Source organism: Oncorhynchus mykiss, chromosome 8 (genome assembly GCF_013265735.2).
Source record: "Oncorhynchus mykiss isolate Arlee chromosome 8, USDA_OmykA_1.1, whole genome shotgun sequence".
NCBI classification, from domain to species: Eukaryota; Metazoa; Chordata; class Actinopteri; order Salmoniformes; family Salmonidae; genus Oncorhynchus; species Oncorhynchus mykiss.
In genome coordinates this window covers 15,797,219-15,808,518 of record NC_048572.1, presented here as the reverse complement: position 1 = coordinate 15,808,518, position 11,300 = coordinate 15,797,219, and the positions used below count along the sequence as shown (strand labels likewise).

The 11,300-nt window shown below is 41.8% G+C and overlaps 1 protein-coding gene across 1 annotated transcript; it reads left to right on the top strand.

Moving 5' to 3' along the window:
- The first annotated feature begins 6,840 nt into the window (after positions 1-6,840).
- Positions 6,841-11,073, top strand: LOC110529472 (cell cycle control protein 50A). The gene is made up of 7 exons (XM_021611654.2): positions 6,841-7,313; positions 8,342-8,461; positions 8,577-8,684; positions 8,846-8,933; positions 9,018-9,161; positions 9,271-9,477; positions 9,874-11,073. Exons 1-7 carry the CDS (start codon positions 7,080-7,082, stop codon positions 10,065-10,067), a joined length of 1,095 nt encoding a protein of 364 aa, XP_021467329.1. The 5' UTR covers positions 6,841-7,079; the 3' UTR covers positions 10,068-11,073.
- The last annotated feature ends 227 nt before the right edge of the window (positions 11,074-11,300 follow it).

Here is an 11,300-nt window from a genome sequence, read left to right as displayed (position 1 = left end):
CTGTCCATAGGACAACAATCAGTCGTATATTGCACAAATCTGGCCTTTATGGAAGAGTGGCAAGAAGAAAGCCATTTCTTAAAGATATCCATAAAAAGTGTCGGTTAAAGTTTGCCACAAGCCACCTGGGAGACACACCAAACATGTGGAAGAAGGTGCTCTGGTCAGATGAAACCAAAATGGAACTTTTTGGCAACAATGCAAAACGTTATGTTTGGCGTAAAAGCAACACACCATCCCCACTGTCAAACATGGTGGTGGCAGCATCATGGTTTGGGCCTGCTTTTCTTCAGCAGGGACAGGGAAGATGGTTAAAATTGATGGGAAGATGGATGGAGCCAAATACAGGACCATTCTGGAAGAAAACCTGATGGAGTCTGCAAAAGACCTGAGACTGGGACGGAGATTTGTCTTCCAACAAGACAATGATCCAAAACATAAAGCAAAATCTACAATGGAATGGTTCAAAAATAAACATATCCAGGTGTTAGAATGGCCAAGTCAAAGTCCAGACCTGAATCCAATCGAGAATCTGTGGAAAGAACTGAAAACTGCTGTTCACAAATGCTCTCCATCCAACCTCACTGAGCTCGAGCTGTTTTGCAAGGAGGAATGGGAAAATATTTCAGTCTCTCGATGTGCAAAACTGATAGAGACATACCCCAAGCGACTTACAGCTGTAATCGCAGCAAAAGGTGGCGCTACAAAGTATTAACTTAAGGGGGCTGAATAATTTTGCACGCCCAATTTTTCAGTTTTTGATTTGTTAAAAAAGTTTGAAATATCCAATAAATGTCGTTCCACTTCATGATTGTGTCCCACTTGTTGTTGATTCTTCACAAAAAAATACAGTTTTATATCTTTATGTTTGAAGCCTGAAATGTGGCAAAAGGTCGCAAAGTTCAAGGGGGCTGAATATTTTTGCAAGGCACTGTATAAAGTTAACCTTGAAATAATAGTATCAGTAGGTTATTAGAGGACTCTAATCTCTGTGTCCCATATGGCACCCTATTCCCTATATAGTGCACTATATAACCCTATGTGCCTTGGTCAAAGGTAGTACACTATAAAGGCGATTAGAGTGCCATTTGGGATGCAACCTGTACCTTGATTTGAGTAATGCCGCCCGTATTCACTGGTTGGTCAGAGTGAGGATACAATGGCACAGTATTACTCATTGTTCTTTTAATGATTTCTTGTCCCTACAGGAAATGTTGTGCACCATGTGATAGTTGAGCCCAGACAAGACAGTGATGTGGAACTTCCTTCACCTTCTCTGACAAGTGGCCTGCACAGCAACCATACGGCCAACTGATCAGCAAATAGACAGTCAGCACTTAGCAGGCTGTCATGGAGATGATTTCTAACATTGGGAGCACCTCAAAAGGCACTCTTTTCAATTCTGTGGGCTTTCTGATAGCATTACCACTGGATTCTGGCTTACACCACAATGCGAAGTAGGGCCACATGGAGTTGTATAGGAGGTATGAAAAGTGTACTTTGCAGTAGCTTTGGTCCAGGGTGTTACATGCTGCTTGACCCTTCTTCAATGGAAGGCTTGAAGTAGACTCAAGCCACACGTACCACCCTGGATCAGAGCTAACTCTGCAGCGGTTTGTGTGTGAGGAAAGATACATGGCTAAAATTGACTAAAGAAGAGTAAGAAGTTAATCTCCAAAATGCCTAAACTAACATCCCAGAGGAGGGGTAGTGGGCCAGTTATTTGTCTAGAAGACATTTTATTGTGATGGTGGTGATACATATTCGCAGCAGTGCTAAAGAAGTATCAGCTTTATTCGCCAAATACATTTCCATGTACAGGAATTTGACTCTGTGAAATGGTGCTGCTACAGAGTTACAGACTGTAAAAAAAATATATACACATTTTAAAAATATATATATATTTAACCTTTATTTAAGTAGGCAAGTCCGTTAAGAACAAATTACTATTTACAATGACGGCCTACGAACTGTGGGTTAACTGCCTTGTTCAGGGGCAGAACGACAGAGGTTGTCGTTTATTTTTTCGGTTACTGGCCCAACGCTCTAACCACTAGGCTACCTGCCGCCCCAATATACAGACGCAGAATTTACACAATCCACATACAGTATTTCATTTTTAAAATTTTATTTCACCTTTATTTGACCAGGTAGGCTAGTTGAGAACAAGTTCTCATTTGCAACTGCGACCTGGATAAGATAAAGCATAGCAACTGCCAAGATAAAGCATAGCAATTCGACACATACAACAACACAGAGTTACACATGGAATAAACAAAACATACAGTCAATAATACAGTAGAAAAAAGAAAACAAAAAGTCTAAATACAGTGAGTGCAAACGAGGTGAGATAAGGGAGGTAAGGCAATAAATAGGCCATGGTGGCGAAGTAATATAGCAATTAAACACTGGAATGGTAGATGTGCAGAAGATGAATGTGCAAGTAGAGATACTGGGGTGCAAAGGAGCAAGATAAATAAATAAATACAGTATGGGGATGAGGTAGATAGATGGGCTGTTTACAGATTGGCTATGTACAGGTGCAGTGATCTGTGAGCTGCTCTGGCAGCTGGTTCTTAAAGCTAGTGAGGGAGATATGAGTCTCCAGTTTCAGTGATTTTTGCAGTTCGTTCCAGTCATTGGCAGCAGAGAACTGGAAGAAAAGGCGACCAAAGGAGGAATTGGCTTTGGGGGTGACCAGTGAGATATACCTGCTGGAGAGCGTGCTACGAGTGGGTGCTGCTATGGTGACCACTGAGCTGAGATAAGGTGGGGCTTTACCTAGCAGAGACTTGTAGATAACCTGTAGCCAGTGGGTTTGGCGACGAGTATGAAGCGAGGGCCAGCCAACGAGAGCGTACAGGTCGCAGTGGTGGGTAGTAAATGGGGCTTTGGTGACAAAACGGATGGCACTGTGATAGACTGCATCCAATTTGTTGAGTAGAGTGTTGGAGGCTATTTTATAGATGACATCGCCAAAGTCGAGGATCGGTAGGATGGTCAGTTTATGAGGGTATGTTTGGCAGCATGAGTGAAGGATGCTTTGTTGCGATATAGGAAGCCGATTCTAGATTTAATTTTGGATTGGAGATGCTTAATGTGAGTCTGGAAGGAGAGTTTACAGTCTAACCAGACACCTAGGTATTTGTAGATGTCCACGTATTCTAAGTCAGAGCCGTCTAGAGTAGTGATGCTGGACAGGCGGGCAGATGCGGGCAGTGATCTATTGAATAGCATGCATTTAGTTTTACTTGCATTTAAGAGCAGTTGGAGGCCATGGAAGGAGAGTTGCATGATATAGAAGCTCGTCTGGAGGTTAGTTAAAACAGTGTTCAAAGAAGGGCCAGAAGTATACAGAATGGTGTTGTCTGCGTAGAGGTGGATCAGAGAATCACCAGCAGCAAGAGCGACATCATTGATGTATGCAGAGAAAAGAGTCGGTCCGAGAATTGAACCCTGTGGCACCCCCATAGAGACTGCCAGAGGTCCGGACAACAGGCCCTCCGATTTGACACACTGAACTCTGTAAGAGAAGTAGTTGGTAAACCAGGCGAGGCAATCATTTGAGAAACCAAGGCTGTCGAGTCTGCCAATAAGAATGTGGTGATTGACAGAGTCGAAAGCCTTGGCCAGGTCAATGAATACAGCTGCACAGTATTGTCTCTTATCGATGGCAGTTATGATATCGTTTAGGACCTTGAACGTGGCTGAGGTGCACCCATAACCAACTCTAAAACCAGACTGCATAGCGGAGAAGGTACGGTGGGATTCGAAATGGTCGGTAATCTTTTTGTTAACTTGGCTTTCGAAGACCTTAGAAAGACAGGGTAGGATAGATGTAAGCCAGTAGCAGTTTGGGTCTAGAGTGTCACTCCCTTTGAAGAGGGGGATGACCGTGGCAGCTTTCCAATCTTTGGGAATCTCAGACAATACGAAAGAGAGGTTGAACAGGCTAGTAATAGGGGTTGCAACAATCTCAGCAGATAATTTTAGAAAGAGAGGGTCCAGATTGTCTAGCCCGGCTGATTTGTAGGGGTCCAGATTTTGCAGCTCTTTCAGAACATCAGCTATCTGGATTTGGGTGAAGGAGAAATAGTGGGGGCTTGGGCGGGTTTCTGTGAAGAGTGCCGGGCAGTTGACCGGGGTAGGGGTAGCCAGGTGGAAAGCATGGCCAGCCGTAGAGAAATGCTTATTGAAATTCTCAATTATAGTGGATTTATCGGCTGTAACAGTGTTTCCTAGCCTGAGAGCAGTGGGCAGCTGGGAGGAGGTGCTCTTATTCTCCATGGACTTTACAGTGTCCCATACCTTTTTTGAGTTTGTACTACACGATGCAAATTTCTTTTTGAAAAAGCTAGCCTTAGCGCTCCTAACTGCCTGTGTATATTTGTTCCTAACTTCCCTGAAAAGTTACATATCACGGGGGTTATTCGATGCTAATGCAGAACACCACAGGATGTTTTTGTGCTGGTCAAGGGAAGACAGTATGTACACAGACGCTAAACATGATATATACTATAAACGCTGCATAAACTATATTATAACTATGTGTAGAGATGGATGAATAAAAACAAATTAGAGAAACAACTTAACAGGATGATGTGCAATTGGGGAAATATACTGAACAAAAATATGAACGCAACATGTAATGTTTTGGTCCCATGTTTCATGAAATGAAATAAAAGATCCCAGAAATGTTCCATATGCACAAAAAGCTTATTTCTCTCAAATGTTGTGCATTAATGTGTTTACATCCCTGTTAGTGAATATCTCTCCTTCACCAAGATAATCCATACACCTGATATGTGTGGCATATCAAGAAGCTGATTAAACAGCATGATCATTACACAGGTGCACCTGGTGCTGGGGACAATAACATGCTACTCTAAAATGCGCAGTTTTGTCACACAACCCAATGCCACAGATGTCTCAAGTTGAGGGAGCATGCAATTGGAATGCTGACTACAGGAACATCTAGCAGAGCTGTTGTTAGAGAATTTAATGTTATGTTTCCCTACTATAAGCTGCCTCCAATGTCGTTTTAGAGAATTTGGCAGTGCGTCCAATCGGCCTCACAACCACAGACCACATGTAACCACGCCAGCCCAGGACCTCCACATCCAGCTTCTTCACCTGCGGGATTGTCTGAGACAAGCCACCCGGACAGCTGATGAAACATTGGGTTTGCACAACCGAAGAATTTCTGCACAAACTGTCAGAAACCGTCTCATCTGCATGCTCGTCGTCCTCACCAGGGACTTGATCTGACTGCAGTTCAGCGTTGTAACCGACTTCAGTGGGCAAATGCTCACCTTCGATGGCCACTTGCACGCTGGGCAAGTGTGCTCTTCACGGATGAATCCCGGTTTCAACTGTACTGGGCAGATGGCAGACTGCGTGTATGGCATCGTTGTCTACCACCCCATGTCGCAAGGATCTGTACACAATTCCTGGAAGCTGAAAATGTCCCAGTTCTTCCATGGCCTGTATACTCACCAGACATGTCACCAATGGGATTCTCATAAGTAACGGGTATGACAGCATGTTCCAGTTCCCGCCAATATCCAGCAACTTTGCACAGCCATTGAAGAGGAGTGGGACAACATTCCACAGACCACAATCAACATTCTGATCAACTCTATGCGAAGGAGATGTGTCGTGCTGCATCAGGCAAATGATGGTCACACCGTTTTTTAAAAGGTATCTGTGACCAACAGATGCATATCTGTATTCCCAGTCATGTGAAATCCATAGATTAATAGGGCCTAATGAATTCATTTCAACTGACTGATTTCCTTATGTGAACTGTAGATCTTTTAAATTGTTGCATGTTGCATTTATATTTTTGTTCAGTGTACACCATATACTGTATGTGGGATAGAAACACAATACTGGTCACACCAAATGTATACAGTAATATGTTTATTCCCACTATTTTGTGTATATGAGGAAAACCTATAGAAAATCCACTTCAAGATGATCAAATGTTTAACCTCAGATCAGGAGTGCACTGTGTTTTATTTAAATTCTTAGAAGCATGATTTTAGATATCAAAAAAGAAGAAAAACACCACCTACCCTAACATTGTCTATGGTAGACTGACCTATATGATGAGATCATCACTTGCTAGAATCAGTCTCGGTTTGCCAGACTCATGGCGCACTACGTCTGTGAAAACAGACCCTGGCCTTGACCCAACTCTCCGAGGGTGTTTCAGGGAGAGTTGGGATATGCAAAAAACACAATTCCAATTCACACATACATATTAATACACACGTGTACATGTGTGAAATAGGACAAATATAAGCACCCACCAAATGATTTGTATTATTAAGAGACTAGGATTGGATTAATAGGCTATGCATTACTATAAAGCAGATAAAAACATGCTACCAGACACCATCAGTTGACCATGGCTATATGCTGAACTTTATGGACAACATACAGAGCATTGTGTGCATTTTATAGCATGCACACAGTCTAGATAATATGCCCTGAAAAGGTAATTTATGATATCAATCCAGGTAATCAGGCACAGTTGTCCAAGGATGACCCATGTATGCTATATCAGCTGGTTATTTATTTGCCTCAATAAATCTGAATATTCAAACAGATGTTTGTCATTATATGAGGATTCATCATTTGATCTCCAAGTAGACAAATCAAGAACATGGTTTTGGTCAATTCAGGTCACGAGAATGTTCAACATCAATTTACTGGGAAAAACAAAAACATATTTTTTTACATTAGAAAATAATTAGAATTAAAATGATATTTTGAATGAAAATTAGGTTTTGTCACTGGTGAAACGTTCATCATATTTGATGACGTCATGACGTAGGTTAAAAGAAAACCAAAAAAACTTCCTGACTTGGCTGTTCGTAACGCTGCGGTAGCTATATTTCATTAAAATGAGTTATCTTGCGAAATAACCTATAGAAAGCGACCACAGTTATACCTTATGTATCAGAGCATTATCATACTTGTCTCAGCTAAATTGTTAGCTTCTTCAGCGAGTCTCGCTATAATAGCTGCTACTGGTTGTTTTATTTTAGAACAGAACCGTTCTGAGTGAAGCCATGATGGCGTCGAGCTACAACGCGAAGGAAGACGGTCACGTCACCGTACCTGGTGGTGGGACCATCCAGAATAAAAAGCCCGATAACACAGCTTTTAAACAACAACGATTACCTGCTTGGCAACCCATCCTGACAGCTGGCACAGTTCTTCCAGCTTTCTTCGTTATCGGGCTTATCTTCATCCCCATTGGTATCGGCCTCTACGTCACGTCCAACAACATCAAGGAGTTCGAGGTAAGGCCCGTGCTATCCGGGATCCTTAGCTAGCTGTCTGCCATACTCAATAAGTCCAAGAGAAAGGAGGCACCAGTATCACTAGGGAGGGGGCACATTTAGTACTAGGGAGGAGGATGGGACAGGTGTATGGGGAAGCCTGATCCCGCCACTTCCATGGGCCTCAAAATCACTATTTGCTTGTATATGTACTCCCACCAATGTTGTTTCTCATGATGATCGGTATCAACAGAAAATATAGCCTAAACGCAAACAAAAAAGGCCATTAGAAACTGAATGCTGATTGGCTGTATGCCGTGGTATATGAGACCATATAGCACGGGTATGACATTTATTTTTACTAGTTTAATTACAATTGTAAGCAGTTTATAATAGCAATAAGGCACCTCGGGGTTGTGCTTACAGTACCACGGCTATGGGCTGTATCCAGGCACTCCGCATTGCGTGTAAGAACAGCCCTTAGCGTTTGTTATATTTTCCAAATACCACACCCCCTCGTGCCTTATTGCTTAATTAGACCATGGTTTATGTATTTGTAGCCAACAGATTCTGACCCTACCGCTTTACGCTTGTTCTCTCTTCGCTGCACTTGCGTCAGAAGGGATGTGCCACTGTATTCCAAATTGTACCTATATTCAAACGGATACATCGAAGATTGAAAAACTGCCCCTTTTGTCTTCATGCTAGCTAGCAGTAGCCATATCAGCCATTATGAATTGGCATGTCACGTTGAATAACAAAGGAGCTTATTGGCCGTGGTGTCTTAATCTAACCATGATTGTGTTCAGACCCCAGTGCATCTCACTGTAAACAAGTGTAACTGTAGGCTCGGAATCTACTTGTTAATGTACTGTATTTGATGTCAGGTCACAGGTGCACCATTTGTGGATTAGTAGGCCATCATTGTAAATAAGATTTTTTTCTTAACTGACTTGCCTGTTAAATAAATAAATACATTTGAAATAATGCTAGGCAGCAGATTTCCAGCCATTTGGAAATGCTGTTTTGATGTACACATGTCATTACAGATTGATTATACTGGGACTGACATGTCCAGCCCATGCTTCAACTGCTCCCAGAGCTTTAGTTGGAACAGCACAAGACCATGTACCTGTGCACTGCCCTTCTCTCTGGAACAGCCCTTTGAAGTAAGTATGAAGCATGATGTCTGCCTCTCAAATAGCAACCTATACACTACATCAGTGGTTACCAACCTTTTCCGGTTACTATTCCTACCAACTGAATATCATTTTGTCTCAACAGAGCAACGTATTCATGTATTATGGCCTGTCCAACTTCTACCAAAATCACAGGCGCTATGTCAAGTCCAGGGATGACAGTCAACTGAATGGTGACACCACCTCTCTAATGGTACATATTATGCCTTTAAAACAGGGTACCTGTTTTCACACTGCATTCCTGAATCTCTGCAATGACTTTTTTACATCTTTAGTTATCTGACATTTCCATCAAATTGACAAGATGTTCTGTGCAATGATCTAACATTACATGTCTGCTTGCAATGTCCACAGAACCCCAGTAAAGAGTGTGAGCCCTATGCTCGCAATGAAAAAATGCCAATTGCTCCCTGTGGTGCAATCGCCAACAGCATGTTTAATGGTAAGACCGTTATGTCCTTCTTAGACCAGCATTACTAGAGTTGCAATAAGAGCAGCTCTGTTTATTCATGATCTCTTTCCTCAGACACTTTGGATCTGTATTACATTGACCCTAATGGCACAAGAATCCAAATTCCTCTGATGAAGAAGGGGATCGCTTGGTGGACAGATAAGCATGTGAAGTTCAGGAATCCTGGAGGCAACCCCAACCTCACAAGTGCTTTTCAAGGTGAGCAAGCACTCAGCAGAATTGTTACTATTGAAGATGAGTCAAACATTTTTTACTAGGAATCTCACTGTCTTTTACCTAGGAATCTCACTATCATTTCCTCACCCAGGTACAACCAAGCCGATCAACTGGCGCAAGCCTGTCTATGAACTAGACACAGATGCTGAGAATAACGGCTTCATCAATGAGGACTTCATTGTGTGGATGCGTACAGCTGCCCTCCCCACTTTCCGTAAGCTGTACCGTATTATCCAAAAGAAGAACAACATGACGCCGACACTTCCCCGTGGCAACTACACCCTGGAAGTCACCTACAGTATCCTTTCACTAACAGCTGTTCAAATGATACAGCTGTACAGGGAGTTTGGGGTGGTAGAATGATAGCGTATGTTCTGATGTAATAGGAATGTTCAAATCAGTTATTGTCATAATAGGTCAGACAGACCAGGTCAATGTTGGGCCGTGTTCAGTAGACTACAAATTATATAATACCAGTCCACATTGTTATTGTATGATACGTTTTTATGATGGCAGTGGCTCCTGATCCATGACTGTATCTTTTCTGTCTGAGCCTCAGAAATAAATGATCCAATCGTGGATCAGGAGCCACTCACTTTTAAGATACTTCTTGCTAGAGTTATTTTGTAACTTAAATGTTAAATGGGTCTGAAGTTGAGCATTTGTTGAGTCTTCCTTAATGAGTTGATCCTAGACTATCCTGTTCGTAGCTTTGAAGGCCGAAAGCGTGTGATCCTGAGCACCATCTCCTGGATGGGGGGCAAGAACCCTTTCCTGGGCATCGCTTACATCACTGTGGGCTCTGTCTGCTTCTTCCTGGGAGTGGTCCTCCTCATTATCCACCACAAATATGGCAGCCGCAACAACACCGCTGACATACCTAACTAAAGACATCTTGTATGTATGTTGCATGCTGGCTAGCAGAGGCATGGGCGTAACCAGTGGCTAATTACAAGCACTGGTGGTCTCTTGTGTCTGGCTTGTGTACTGTGTGTAAGAATGGCCTGCTTGTCAAAAGTGCTGTGCAAGTATTGGAAGCGCAAAGACGTCAGGGGAGAGTTCACTCATATTTATTTTTCATGGTCAGAAAGCTATGCAGTTAACGTAGGTTTTTCTGTCAAGATGTTGTATTGACAGTAAGTTGAAATGTAATGACGCTACATCAATGTGCAGATAGTACCGTTTTAATTCAGAAATATGTGTGTGTCTGTCATAGATGTTTATTAGTTCTATATGAATAAATTATTTAAAATAATGTTTGAAGATGGTCAAGCGAATCGGAACAGTCCATTAGGCTAAATGTTGAATTGCTTTGAGTCAAGGCTGTTTATTCATACAAGTATGTTCTTGTTACATACATTACAGTAGTTTGAGGAACATATTTCTGGTCTGTTTACACTACAGATAGGTCTCTATAGATTGCACAAGGATGTGCACAGATTTTCAGGTCAAGCGTTATGGAAGGCTTGCAATGTTTTCAATGTACTTTAGAACTCATTTTCTCAGTGTATAAATAGTCGTTCTGTTCAGCTGTCTAAAATATGCAGAGTCAAGTTTAAGTAACATAACACAAATGAAAATAGTACATTTCAAGGTTTTCAGGGACCAAAGCTCCATGTAGCCTGGGTGCCAGTCTTTCTGCATTCTTGCAAATTCATTATGTAAAACATGTTTAGCATTACAAATAAGTAGGCAAGAACACAGACATACATTGGACCAGTCTAGCATTCATTTTATTCTATGGAAAAACATCCTTATTTATTTTCTTACTAAGATTGTTGCAAATTGGTGAAATATGTTTTGCACGAGTTACCTGGAGATTATACGCCTGTTGCTTGACAAATAAAATAATATCTGGACAACTCATGTTGTTAACCAGAATTGTATTTGAAAATGGTTGGAAAAGTGTTTCAAAATTGAAAAAGTGAATGTATACTTAATATAATGTTTGAATCTTGAGCCACTTTTGGCAGTACTTTTATAGCCCAGAATACAGTAGCTGGTGTTGGCTTGGTTATTCTCCAAGTTAACACTCCTGCCCAGTATGTGGCAATATGCGTCAGTAAATCCTCCAAAGAAACTAGCGGAAACGTGGTGTTACTGTGTCCTTGTACGACGACT

Bases quoted from the DNA above. Each gene is read 5' to 3' on its own strand.
- LOC110529472 (XM_021611654.2), top strand. From the start codon at position 7,080: ATGATGGCGTCGAGCTACAACGCGAAGGAAGACGGTCACGTCACCGTA. The intron at 7,314-8,341 runs GTAAGGCCCGTG...ATGTCATTACAG, and splicing joins ACAACATCAAGGAGTTCGAG to ATTGATTATACTGGGACTGA. The intron at 9,162-9,270 runs GTGAGCAAGCAC...TTCCTCACCCAG, and splicing joins CCTCACAAGTGCTTTTCAAG to GTACAACCAAGCCGATCAAC.